The sequence below is a fragment of the Fundulus heteroclitus genome, chromosome 10 (genome assembly GCF_011125445.2).
Source record: "Fundulus heteroclitus isolate FHET01 chromosome 10, MU-UCD_Fhet_4.1, whole genome shotgun sequence".
Classification (NCBI taxonomy): Eukaryota; Metazoa; Chordata; class Actinopteri; order Cyprinodontiformes; family Fundulidae; genus Fundulus; species Fundulus heteroclitus.
In genome coordinates, this window is record NC_046370.1 from 3133838 (window position 1) to 3147780 (window position 13943).

The 13943-nt window shown below is 40.5% G+C and overlaps 2 protein-coding genes across 2 annotated transcripts in view; one reads left to right on the forward strand and one right to left on the reverse strand.

Moving 5' to 3' along the window:
• Positions 1-1893: 1893 nt before the first annotated feature.
• On the forward strand, positions 1894-8907 carry psmc5 (proteasome 26S subunit, ATPase 5). The gene is made up of 12 exons (XM_012881563.3): positions 1894-1975; positions 4391-4462; positions 4547-4616; positions 4708-4805; positions 4890-4946; positions 5035-5265; positions 5505-5631; positions 5720-5910; positions 8198-8296; positions 8387-8497; positions 8586-8672; positions 8749-8907. Exons 1-12 carry the CDS (start codon positions 1952-1954, stop codon positions 8800-8802), a joined length of 1221 nt encoding a protein of 406 aa, XP_012737017.1. The 5' UTR covers positions 1894-1951; the 3' UTR covers positions 8803-8907.
• Positions 8908-10541: 1634 nt separating this feature from the next.
• The window catches only part of LOC105939418 (MAGUK p55 subfamily member 3), a 29262-nt gene continuing 25860 nt past the window's right edge, over positions 10542-13943 (reverse strand). The window contains exons 14-19 of the mRNA XM_012881561.3: positions 13101-13259; positions 12884-12964; positions 12654-12747; positions 12433-12541; positions 10957-11076; positions 10542-10873 (exon numbers count right to left, since the gene is read on the reverse strand). Coding sequence (XP_012737015.2) covers positions 10694-10873; positions 10957-11076; positions 12433-12541; positions 12654-12747; positions 12884-12964; positions 13101-13259 — 743 coding nt within the window. The 3' untranslated portion in view covers positions 10542-10693. The remainder of the gene's footprint in view (positions 10874-10956; positions 11077-12432; positions 12542-12653; positions 12748-12883; positions 12965-13100; positions 13260-13943) is intronic.

Below are 13943 nucleotides of genomic sequence, written 5' to 3' on the forward strand. Positions count from 1 at the left end.
CACCCTGGGAAGCCCCTACATATGCCAACCCACTTCCCAAAGACGCCCATTTGGCAAAAACTAAAATAAAAGATCTAAAAGACATTGATTTAGATTATCAATCCGAGGATGCCCTTATAAAAACAAAAACATTAGATGCTCTTTTTGTGCGGCTTTACAAGTGGAATAAAGGTTTCAAGTACTCAATTCTAAAAAGTCTCTTACTGCAGAAATGTCCAATTGAGGTCTGACCAGTAAAAGTATTTTAGACTTTGAACTCCGAGCTCCAAAAGCAATTCAAAAATGACCCTATAATGCATAAAAATTAGCTATGAATCATCACCTCAGCATTATCAGCAGCCTGAGGTATACAACCATAAATGTTTTCTGTTTACACTTCAGAACACAGAGGTTGCCCATCCCAATCAACTAGATATGCAAATATGCAATAAAATACTATCATAGTGTGCAACTGATATATTTATGGGTATCTCACAAATAGAAAGCCTAACCACCACTGCCATTTTATCTGGTTTTAAAGCAAGTGTGAGCAAACCTTTTTCCCCCTAGTCAGTGTTTTGTTATTGTTTGACTTATCCACTTCAATAGCCTTTTAAAATGTGATTTTCTACTGTATTCAATATGGTGTTGGGGAATTGCTGCACCAGAGATAGTTATGTTTCACAAGTATGGGTTCAACCCAGGGCTCTCAAGCTGTGGTACAAGTATCACTAGTGCTATTCTAGCTACCCTAAGTGTTACTGAACCCATTTGTCATTTCTGCTTTAACTTTCTGTTCTCTCTCTTTTCTCTTCATAGTAGGTACACCTGGTCTGGCGTTCTGTTAACTGTGACATCATCCAGAGAAGACGACTCACCTGCTACTACCATCTAATGTAGAACAGATTACTAGATCAATGTGTGCTTCTGTGCTTTTTTGTCTCTCTTGTTGTGTCTCTGTTCTGTCTTCTGTAACCCCAGTCGGTCGAGGCAGATGACCGTTCATACTGAGCCCGGTTCTGCCGGAGGTTTTTTTTCCCGTTAATGGGTGGTTTTTCTTCCCACTGTCGCTTCATGCTTGCTCAGTATGAGGGATTGCAGCAAAGCCATGTACAATGCAGATGACTCTTCCTGTGGCTCTACGGTTCCCCAGGAGTGAATGCTGCTTGTCGGGACTTTGATGCAATCAACTGGTTTCCTTATATAGGAAATTTTTGACCAATCTGTATAATCTGACCCAATCTGTATAATATGATTGAACTTGACTTTGTAAAGTGCCTTGAGATGACATGTTTCATGATTTGGCGCTATATAAATAAAATTGAATTGAATTGAATTGAATTTGTTCAAGGATACAATGTAAATCTTTGGATTTATCCAAAACTTCTCTACTGCCACAGTGTAGAAAATGATGACTCCCTGTGAAAACTGTATTAAAAAGCTGAAACAAGAAGTGCTGGTGGCCATTGAGCTAAATTTAGTTTACCTCTGAAATTGTCTGAACTTAGATATGAGGGAATTGTATAAAACCCAACTGCACCGTATTCAGTTTTTTTTGTTATTTCATGGAGAGCACATATTTTATTTTTAAGTTGGGGGTTGTAAGATACATCGACAGTGCTACTTGAAAATATAGGTTTATGAAAGTTTAACCTCTGGGTAAAAACCTTTTTTAGAATTAAACAGCATTTTTTTTAGGATATTGAAGAATAAAAAGTTTTTTTTTAGTGTTTTAATCACAAACACTGGACACTGACAAAGCTTATTTCCTGTTGTATTCCTGTTTTAAAATAATGTTATTCTTTTTAATAGAAATAACTATATCACAGTATGAAAAGTTTGGGAAGTACTAGATCAAACCAACAGTTTTTAAACTGACCAGCAGGGGGCGACGTATGCGCTCAAACTTCCAACCGAAGAAGGAGTTGACCGGAAATACGACATAAGCTAAAGCGGACGCAGAAGTTTCATCATGGAGGTAGACGGAGTCGACCATGTAGGTGTATTTTTCTGCCGTTTTGTTAAATTTAATCAAAACTAATAGCAGGAGACACGCATCGTAACGCTTTTCGGCGAATAATCTCATCGAATCTGCGCCGTTGCGGCGGTTCTATGAGGCGTTAGGTAGAAAGATGGAGATGTTTTTAAAATTGAAAACAATGAATGTGTCGCGCAGCTTTGCTGTCTCATTGTAGCTGGAGCAGCTAAAGAGCCAGAAGCTCGCTGTCAACTAAACACTCGGTCAGCACTCGCTGGACCAACCATTGCGAATGAAAAGCAACATCTCCTCTACACTTAAGTCTGTTTAGACCTTTAAAGTGAATATTGTCTTTATAATCTACCGGAGTTTAAGTTTACAGTTTATCTACCGACCGTTTACTGAGTTACTAGCTAATGCTAACGAGCATCATTTCCCCCCCTAAACCGCTGAAATCCGTGTTTCTGTGCAAATTGCTGTTGGATATTAGTGTTCTGTCAAGTTTAGATGTCTTATTTAAGTTTAGTTAACCATCGCTATTCATATAAACAGCTGTAGTATTAAAAGAAAACAGTTTGTATGACTCGTTTTGTTCTCTATCTACTCACGACCTACTGATAGGAAATGTGTTATCAGCACTAATGGGGATCTGAGCTAAAAGTAAATGATGGAAGTTGGATCTGGTATTAAATTATGCATATTTTTTTCTCTCCTTTTGTTTATAAATATGCAGCAAAAACGTTTAACCTGTTAGTTTCAGAAATTGTTACATATAAGGTTTGCTTGTAACAAAGCGTCACATTTAGGATGTTTTGGCGTTTACTGCAAAACCGCATCTTAGCTGCTATGAGCAATTTCGCCACATTTTAACAACGCAAATGTTTAACGTAACTGCACAATATCGGGAAAATATAAAATTTCGATTTTATAGCTGAAAACTGTGTCTGCTCAACACCTGAAATAGATTCTCCTGCTAAATTTGGCCTGGTTGTTCCTTCCAGGCATTGGTTGGTGTGTGTTTCCAGTTGGAATTACAGGATGATTGCAATGTGATATATTGTGCAGCAAATTTTGTGCAATAATGTTTTATTTCTTTAAATTAACCACTGGTTAGTTATAAAGAAGTGGTTGTTTAGTCGGTAATTTCATCTTCTCTATCATCCAAAATGTGGGTAAAAAAAAAAGGTGTGAAGCAATTAGTGCTGGGTGTTATGGACCAGAATTTATATTTTTGGTCTGAATGCTGATATAGGATATTTATGTCTATGATTGTCCTTTCATTAAAAGCATCTCTGAATCAAAGCTTTATCCTAAATGTCCCTCAAGCACATTTCTTAAACAGCTGTAGATAAATATGAGAAAAGGCTGAAAAATAACCTTCTGGAATACAAAGAAGTATAATTCTGACGCAACATAGACCATGTATGATGACATGGTCTCATCTAATTTTTCTTCTTATTGACGTTAGTATATTTTGAAACATTAAAAACGACAAGAATATTAACAAACTTTTTAGGATATTGAAAAATACCGCAAACTTGATATTAACATGTTGATTTTGGTGCCTGTCAGTCCTGGAACTGGTTTGTGTCTGGATCCAGTCCTACTTTTCCAGATTTAAATAGTAAACAGTGACACTTTTACTATGTTCATTTAAAATGACGTGGAACCGTTAAGATTGTTGGCCTAGCTGAAAATTTTTCAGAAACCATTGTGTTTGCTGTTTTTTTGTCATCCACTGATGTTTATCTTTGAATGTTGTCCTCTTCTGCTTATTTTTTATTTATTCTTTTGAGCATACAGAGAGTATAAGCCTGACCACCACTGAAAATTTCAAGTAATTGTTTTTAGACATAAAAGAATAATGCAAAAAGTGACCAAACACAGTTGGAAAAAGAATATTTTTAAATGGAAATATGGCAGGAATCCTGCTTTCAGCAACATCAAACAGTTGTATTATAAAACGGGGCTGGACGATATGGCCAAAACTTAATACATATAAATTACAATATCGATATAAATAAAATAAAAGCCCACAGCTGATGCCTTTACAAACGTATGACAATTATTTTTGCCATGTTTGTAAAATTTCTCTAATATAACATTTTACAAATATTTCTATTTGTATAAATATGAATATGCGTTAAAAAATAAAACGCATGAAACCCGGACCATCGGTCAGTGACAAATGCTGTTATCATAAATTGTAACGTATGTTAAAATATTGCAAATGTCAAATGACCTTTATTCAACAAAGTTATATCATGATAAATATTGATATTGAATTATTGTCCAGCCCTATTAAAGCAAAAAAACAAACATCAGTAACAATAGATGAACAAAACCTGTCATATATTGCTGCTTTAAGTTTTAGCGCTTTATGGGATATTCTGCCATGAAAAATGTCCCTATGGTCATTCCTCGTTTCTACAGATGGAGATGGGGGACAGTAAAGGCGGGTCAGGTCTCCGTCAGTACTACCTATCCAAGATAGAAGAGCTCCAGGTAAGAAAGATCGGCGCACTTAATGCAACCTCGACTTAAACTGCTGCTCGTTTGTCAATGCTTTATTTCTCGCCCCCCAAACAGCTGACTGTGAACGACAAGAGCCAGAATCTGAGACGTCTGCAGGCACAAAGGAATGAGCTCAATGCCAAAGGTAGATCTAAAGAATACATCACATCAAATGTTATGGTTTAGTTGAGAAAGCACGCAGGTCTTTGGTATAAATCATGACTGTTGCCTTTCAGTGCGTCTGCTGCGTGAGGAGCTGCAGCTGCTGCAGGAGCAGGGCTCCTACGTGGGAGAAGTGGTCCGGGTCATGGACAAAAAGAAAGTGCTGGTCAAGGTGGGCCGTGCTTGTACTGAACCGCTCGTTAATTGGTTAATTGGTTAATTGGCAGTCTGAATCAACCGCTTCCTTCCTCAACAGGTGCATCCTGAAGGGAAGTTTGTTGTGGACGTAGACAAGAACATTGACATCAATGATGTGAGTGCTGAAGCCGGTCCGTTTAGGCAGAAAACATGTTCAGAGTTGTTTTTTAATTTTCTAAATTCTACCTTCACTTTCCCACCAGGTGACTCCAAATTGCCGCGTGGCGTTGCGCAACGACAGCTACACCCTGCACAAGATCCTGCCCAACAAAGTGGACCCCCTGGTTTCTCTGATGATGGTGGAGAAGGTGCCGGACTCCACCTACGAAATGATCGGTGGCCTGGACAAACAGATCAAGGAGATCAAGGAAGTGATCGAGCTGCCCGTCAAGCACCCGGAGCTGTTCGAGGCGCTGGGAATCGCTCAGCCCAAGGTGGGCCAGAGTCTCTTTCTCTTCTGTTCCTGAGTCGCTTTGGAAAGAGCAGCTTTAAAGATGGGTTGTATGTGACGGTAGCCCCAGTAACAATCCCCAGCAGTCTACGCCATCAAGATGTTCAGCTCAAAGTATTCTTAAGCATCACAAATTCGTGTTCATTGACGTTTCCAGTCCAAAATGCTCACATGTATCGACTGATTAGCTACAGACTGACTTATTCTGCTTCTTGCTTGCAGGGTGTGCTGCTGTACGGCCCACCCGGTACAGGGAAGACCCTGCTGGCCAGAGCTGTAGCCCACCACACTGACTGCACCTTCATCAGGGTCTCTGGCTCTGAGCTGGTCCAGAAATTCATCGGAGAGGGTAAGTTCCCCGAGTTCTTGTCCATCCTGCGACCAGTTTCATGAGCAGTGCCTTCTAAAGCCGTAACGCCGCCCCCGCTTCGTCTCAGGGGCTCGCATGGTGCGCGAGTTGTTCGTCATGGCGAGAGAGCACGCTCCCTCCATCATCTTCATGGACGAGATCGACTCCATCGGCTCCTCCCGCCTGGAGGGCGGCTCGGGCGGAGACAGCGAGGTGCAGAGGACGATGTTGGAGCTGCTCAATCAGCTGGACGGCTTTGAGGCGACTAAAAACATCAAGGTAGCTCAGAGGGCTGCGGTTATATTTATTTACATGATTTACTTTCGCTTTGCAATTTGTGGTAACAATCACTCAACGTTTTTGGGGGCGCTTGATTTATAATTTTCAAAGCAGTTATTGGATTATGTGATCATCTGAATCCCTGACTTGTCCTCCGGTCAAATCGAGCTGGAAGTCGAGCGAGTCGCCCGCTGCTTGTTGGCGTAGGGATTTAAAAATAGGAATGGACCAATCAGGATTTGGTTGGCAATTTCAGTTTTCTGTTTATTTATTTATTTATTTATTTATTTATTTTATCTATCAATGCCAATATTAGCTGATTCAAATTTCACTGGGAGTTGTGATTTAATATTTTTTTCTTCATGCCTCTGGTTATAATTCATAACCTATGTCACATTTAGTGAGACGGGGTTGGCTGTGAAGCTAAACTAAAGTTTACTATTAGTGATGTTAGCGCTGCTAAATGTTGGTTATTCTCTGGCATCTAGTCCCTACACATCCTTACCTTTTATTCTGAGATCCCCCATGGCGGATGGCAACGTTGCTGTTCTTCATTCAGTCGTCCTGATCGCCACTGAGACCCGATTCCCCAAACTTAAAACAGCTGACTCCCTACTAGGGCTGCTTGTTTTTTTTTTTTTTTTTACCAAACATCAAAATTGTGATTTAATGACTTTTCTGTGCATTAACCACAAACATCAAAATGGCCTAAAAGTATAATTTGTAAAAAAAATTATAAAAGTTTAAAAATAATACTGATTGTTTTTATTAATCAGTATTATTGAAGGAAATAGTTTTTAATTGAGTTGGACATCAATCCTTGTTGAACATAAAGAGCAACCAACAAGTCTATGTATTAAACAGTTTACCTAGGGCTGCAACTAACGATTATTTTAATAATTGATTAATCTGATGTAAAAAAAACGTTTTATTTCCCTTTTCCAAAATTGAACATTTGGACTGAAAGAGCAAATAAGCGCAAAAAACGCAAGTTGCTACTTAGTGTTCTGTTAGAGTAATATTGGGTAATAAATAATTTTGCTTCAAATAAAGAAGTTTATGTTGACTAGCTTGTTGGTTAATAATATTTCCCGCATGAAGAGCAACAAACGTTTTCCAGGAAATTCGTCAACTCTGCTAATGTGAGAGTTTCTACTTTGGCTAAAGCTTGGTGCGAGTAAACGCACGTCATGATGGGATTATTTAATTTTCAGCCCATATAAACGGTGCATTCGGAATCCCTTTCCTTTAATCCGACCGGGGAAAGTTGCGCATGTAAACGAGCTCCTGTCATTAAGCTAACAGCTGCATTAGATGAGCTATGAAGCTGACGTTAAGGCGGCACCCAGAGCCAAGCGCTGTTCGCGTTTCCTCACTTTGAAAATGGACAAACGGAAAATATAGTAATGACTTCCCCTGCTGTCTTCACCCTCCTCAATGACTCCGTCTTATTTTAGGTCCTGTGTCACCCTGGTGCTCTCGTGCCATGTCAAATCTCGCACGTTACTTATTTTTTTGTTTTTGTAAAGTGTGACGTGCTCGTTATCTTTTGGTTCAGGCCCTTTTCTCTGTCGTCGTTAGTAGAATTTACGACAAAAACGGTATTAGAAAACGCCGCCTCGCTGCGTTAACATCTCTCTGCAGCCTTGATGGCCGCCCGCATGTGATGTAAACGGCTCTACGACAAAACGGATCGATAACGAAATTTGTTCCCAGCGCTTTTGTCGATTTTTATCGATACGTCGCTGCAGCCATAGTTTGACTGTTACTTAATGCTATGGTGAGATTCCTAAAAGTTTCCGGTAAACAAGTATTGATTATATGAATTCTAAAACTAATGATAAAATTAGATTATCTCATTGCTGCAACTCTCTTCCCTTCCATGTGGAGCAAACCCACTTTAAACATTTTACCGACACCTAAAGGACTCGTCTGATCCGTTAAATGTTAGATAACCAAAAACTGCAGACCTCTGCGATTTGGAAATTGCGTTATTATATTGCAAGTACGATTAGTTGTCCAGCCCTACCTCCTTCCAGAGAAAACGGCTTCGTCTTCTCTATTTAAATTTTTTGGATTTTATTTTTTTGGGTGAATATATTTAGACCTTTTAAACTAAGACGTCTCTATGGACATTTTATACTACTGACTTCATTCAAACTGCATTTCTTTGAATACATTACTATTTCAGATCTATGTTCTGATATTGAAATGTGTTGAAAACTTTAGCTTTTCCATTTCCCCACCGCATAGATTTCTCTTAAACTGCTCACGACTCCCTCTGCAGGTCATCATGGCCACCAACCGTATCGACATCTTGGACTCGGCTCTGCTCCGGCCGGGAAGGATCGACAGAAAGATCGAGTTCCCCCCTCCTAACGAAGAGGTTGGTTATCGCCGCTCCTTACGTGTTCGTTTAAAAGGTTCCTTATTTTGTCATCGGCTCAAAAACTCTCACGCCTCCGCTTACAAACAGGCCCGCCTGGACATCCTGAAGATCCACTCCAGGAAGATGAACCTCACTCGTGGCATTAACCTGAGGAAGATCGCAGAGCTGATGCCGGGAGCCTCTGGCGCCGAGGTTAAGGTGGGGGAGCGGTGCTCGTTATTAGGCGGAGCGATCAGCGGCCGGGTCAGGGCGAACGGAAACTAACGGGGTGTTGTTTTGGTTTCAGGGCGTCTGCACAGAGGCCGGGATGTACGCCCTGAGGGAGCGGAGAGTGCACGTCACCCAGGAGGACTTTGAGATGGCCGTGGCAAAGGTCGGTACAACAGCGAATAACGCCGATAGATCACGTTTTTTTACGCGCTCTTCTAAAACCTCCCTCTGCTGTGCAGGTGATGCAGAAAGACAGCGAGAAGAACATGTCCATCAAGAAGCTGTGGAAGTAAAAAAAACAAACCGCTGTGGAGTTGCTGCACACGCCGCTAATACATATGTACATTTTTCCCCTTTCTTTGTTTGTATGAGTCCATAATTAAATGGTTGGATGGTAACGTCTGGTTCTGTTTGTGTGTTAGAAACCACGTCGGGTCATTAGTCGTCCAGCAGGGCAGATTTATTCTGTCGTCTCACAGTTTACAGCCACTTCCCGTGTGAATTCAACACATTGATTATGGCACTTCACAGTATAGCTGCTATAGAAACAGGGCTTGGATATTACTGATCCCAACAGATCTTTGACCTAAACTTGATCTTGTATACCTGGTATTCTCAGATACACAGTATGTACATCAGTACGCCGTCTGTGCGACTAACACTTCACAACAGTCTCACCTGGAGCCTAAAAAAGTCGCTGCAATAATGACAAAGTAAGAACGTTTCCTTAACTGTGGCGATGATAGACACAGGAAAAAAATAAGTACACCCCAGCAGCCAGGTATTTTCTGATCAAACCCACGACTTGGTAATCTGCAGGCGTGACGGCTAAAACTAGCAGTTTTGCTAGTTTCCCGGTCTGAAGGAAAGACATCACCAAATAACAAGGGAGCAATTTTTGCTGCCGATAAAGGTTACATTTCCAAAAAAGAAAAGATTCAAGATGTTTTATGCCAAATCTCACATCTGAATGTCTCTGCTAAGTCAAACTGCAGAGAAATGGCATCATGTTTAAGAGCATGATGGGATTATTGGCGAGATAAAAAAAAAAGTGAGCTTGCATCTGAATGAACCACAAGACTGGAAACGCTGGTCTTGACGAGACAAAAGTAAAGATGTTTAACAAATCTCAAACACTGAGGTTTAGGCCTGATGTCTACTTAAGTTTTCCAGAGTCAGCTCTAAGGCCATCTGATTGTAAAGTGGCTCATAAACAGGACAACGATCGTTAACAGCAGCAAATGTTCAACAGAATGGCTGAAAAAGAAAAGTTGTTACAGTGGCCAGCAAACTTTACAACCCACAGCCATTTTTGGCAATTTTTAGAGCCACAAAAGTTCCACATCTCTGAAACAAAAGCTTGTTTTTATAGTATACTATAGGAAATTTGTTTATTTTTTTTAAAATTAAAGATCAACAGTTTAGTATTTAACCAACAGTATTTTTATGTTTAGGTTTTGATGCATTTTTTTCAATTGCAATTGGACATTGAACATTTAATTTTTATAGCAAATGGCATCAAAATTATGAAAAAGCAAGTAGTTTGCAACCTATTGACAAAAACATACTTCATTTATCTATAGTAAAATATTATATACACCATTAGTTTGTTTTTTTCTGGAATCAAACTAATTGTATTGAATTGAAACTTTATGCATATATTGCAGAACTAAATGCATCCTAAAGCTAGCAATTTTAAATTACCTTTACATTTAGAAACATTGACCAATTTATTCCCACCTCCTGCATTTTTGGTTTAAGTTTTTAAGAGCCAAAGCTGAAGGTGTAAAGAGCCGCAGGTTGCAGACCTCTGGCCTAGTCAAAGCACAGAGCTCAACCAGACTGAAACGCTCTAGTAGGACCTTAATGGAGCATAACGGTTCATTAATGCAAACCTCAATGATAGAAAAAAAGTGGGCTAAAATCCAAATGAGGCTAAAATCATTGTTCAGGTATTCTTCTGGGAAAGCGGTTCACAAGGTGATATAGGTGATAGTGTAGTTATTAATAGGGCGTACTTATTTTTTTTTTCTTCCTGTGACTATATCAACCATCACAAACCCAAAGTGTGGAACTGGTTACATGGTAGTAAACATCTGGTCGCTCCAAAAACCGCCCACAGTCGTGGGTCCTTGCACAGTGGTCTCCGTTCTGGTTCACCCCTTGGCCAGGAAGTCCATCTGGCTAACGCCTCACCCAGCACACAGGAACCCACTGGGCCTCCGTCTGCACCTTCTCCAGCACCATCTGCAGCTCTGCTAAGGCACACACTGGGTCCTCCTTCACCAGGACGTAGTCCACCCAATGGCCATAGCACTCGTCCATCTTCTCTGCAGACGCTCTCATCTCCAGCAGATCCTCCTCCTGACGGCAGCAGGGAGGGAGGCCAGTTACTTCCTCTCATTTAGCATTTTAATTTGTCACGTGAAAACGCCAGTCTGACTTACTGTGATGCCCGCGCTGAGCGAGGAAGAGGAGCCAAACTGCTTCCTCTGACAGTCGGGGATGCGAGGCTTCACGAAAACGATGAATGGTTTGAACTCGGCCGTTCGCAGAGTCTTCAGAGCCTAAATGTTGGGAGGAGTTTGCAACGTGGCAGTGATTTACAGCTCAGGTGATGATTCAAGACCGATCCAAATAAAAAAAATAAAAAAATCCAAAGCGGAAAGTTAAACTGAAATTTAAAACAACCATCATTTTTTAAGAGTTCTAGATCTTCAAGAGTTCCATGTTGGGGGTATGACACAAATGTGGCCCTTCAACAGCAGTGTCATCAATCTAAGCATAAATAATATGATAGCCTGGTAACAATTTCTGTAAATAATAAAAATAATTAAATAAATACCAAGAAATTTGTCAAAAATTGTGACAATAAGATTTTTGTTTTCAAAACCCAGTTGAATCTCTTGGACTTCGCTATAGAGCTCCTTTCCATCACACCTTAGGGACTAGTTTGCTGCTTTTCTTATTACACTTTAGAGAAATGCAGAATCACATCTCATATGATGCCTTGTAGAAGTATTCATACCCCTGGAACTTTTTCTTATTTTGTAACATAACAGTAACAAACCTTTAAGCCTGTTAAATGTACCTTATGTAACAGACCAGCAAAAAGTAAGGTCAAATTATGTTAACAAAATACGTTATTCTCAAAAGTTTGTACAAATAAAATAGAGTGGTATGCATTTGTATTTGGGGTCCTTTACCTTGGTGCCCTTACGTGAAATTCAGAGCAACCAAGTGAAATCAGAAGTCACTTTTTGAGTAAACGTGTGTAATTTACTTCCGTTATAAATATATTACCAAATAAATGAAATTTGAATTTGTGTGAACTGACTTTTGCTTGTTCCTAATAAACCAACCTAGAAAAATAAATAAATCAAAAAGTGGCCCATACCTTTGAGTTTCTACCTTTACACTGCCTCATAAAAAGCCATAAGTTATCCTGTTTAAAAGTGTGACAGTGGACTAAAAACAACTTTATAGACCTATATGTGTGCGGTGGAAAACCACCTGCTGTGAAGCACGGTGGTGGCGGCATCATGCTGTGGGGAGGTTTTTTTTTCAGCAGGGACTGGGAAGTGAGGGTGGAGCTCATGGGAAGATGGAGGGAGATAAATGCAGACCAGTCTGGGGCAGAGGACCCTGAACACACCACCAGCGCTTCAGTGTAATGGTTTAGATCAAAGCAGGTTCTACTAGAATGACCCAGTCACTGTTCAGAACTAAACCCAGTTGAGACTCTGGGAAGAACGGACAAACCATTAGTGTCTAGAGGTGCAAAGCTAGACTCATACTCCCCAGCTTCATTTCAGCAAACCATGGTCCTACAAAGCATCGACTCAGGGCGGCTTATTATACACACTGGGGTGTGAATACTTTTGCAAGGCGCTATGTTTGTGGTTTGCAATCGTTATACTGACCTCTGGTTGCACATCCACCAAACAGACCTTGTTTTGTCTCAGAACTTTATGAATGGACTCCAAGCTGGTGCCATACAGATTCTCTTTGTACTCTCCATATTCAATAAACCTGAAGAAAAAAGACAATTCACAGAAATCGGTTGAAAAAAAAATTAACATAAAAGGATTTATCAAAGTTATTTCAGCACCACATGAGGAGAACACGGTTTACTTGAACTCACTTCCCACTCTGGATGTCGGCCTCAAAGGCTGCTCTGCTTATGAAGTGGTACTCCACTCCTTCCCTCTCGTGAGTCTTTCTGGCTCGGGTCGTGTCTTCAGGTCGGGTTTGAAACCAGCAGGACGGATGAGATGGAGAGAAACGCACGTTACTGGACGCATCCACTAAGCGGGTCACTTTAAATACAGGAAAGGCCTTCAGGTATGAGGACACGGAGCCAGGAAGACTTACGCGGCACAGCCAGACCAAACCAGCGAGGATTCTCTGCAATCACCTTCTGCTTTAGCTCAGTGACCCGTGCTCCTAACGAACCTGTGGCCAACACCATGATTGGTTTATAGATGTTTAAAAAATGAATAAAACAAATCAACCTTAATATGTACATCCAAGAATCCAGTCTGCCGTGTCCATTTCTTATTCAGTGCCAGCTGCACGTCATCGGACCTACCTATGAGTACTATAAGGCGGGGCTTCTCTCCGGGGTGTGGCAGATATTGCGTAACTTCCTCGTAAATCCGAAATTCTGCCGGATGGCCGTCCGGAGTTTGGGCCTCGGCCGGTGAGCCCTGCCGATCCTTTTTTTGTCGGAAACTTCTGCGTAAACTGGCTGTGGTGGAGACATGCAGAAAGAGGAGAGGCACTGCTGTAAACTTCACTCACACTTGCTTTCATACCGAGCTCCATTACAAGAAACGTGGGGGAAAAAAAGCAACTAATACATAAATATATAATTGGCTGTTTTATTCAAATATATTTCAAAAGCAAGATTATCTCTTTCTTGTACATTTACTTTGGTACACGTGTGTAGATTTAACAGTTAAATGCAGATTCTTGCAAAAATTTAAATATTTTTCTTTTAATGTAATCTTATATCGGGTAATTCTTCTAATAAACCATGCTGTTGCAAAAAGAAGTCAGGCAGCATTTTACTGAAACACATTTGCAACCCAGTATGTCTGCATTAATACATTCTTCACGTGCATCTCATCCAACTCTGTGGCACGTTGTGTTAAATCCTAACTTTCTCCCAAACTGGAGCCGAACCCAAGTGTCTACAAGGCGGTTTGTTCATGCAGTGCCACCTGATGGCGGAAGGTTCACCCAAATCAATAATTTCCATTTGGCAAGATTTACTAAACCATCGAGCAGGTCTTGCACCAGAAAAACATAACTGAACCAAAGTTTTTTCCGTTTGCAAAATTCCCAAAGCACTGTTAATTTTTACGTTTCTTGCATGCATATAAAGAAGAAGTCGGCCATATTTTTATTTGTAAATTTTAGAGGACAACCT

Coding starts and splice junctions, on each gene's coding strand:
- psmc5 (XM_012881563.3), top strand. CDS start 1,952: ATGGAGGTAGACGGAGTCGACCAT. Junction 5,632..5,719: donor CCAGAAATTCATCGGAGAGG/GTAAGTTCCCCG, acceptor GCTTCGTCTCAG/GGGCTCGCATGGTGCGCGAG. Junction 8,673..8,748: donor TTGAGATGGCCGTGGCAAAG/GTCGGTACAACA, acceptor TCTGCTGTGCAG/GTGATGCAGAAAGACAGCGA.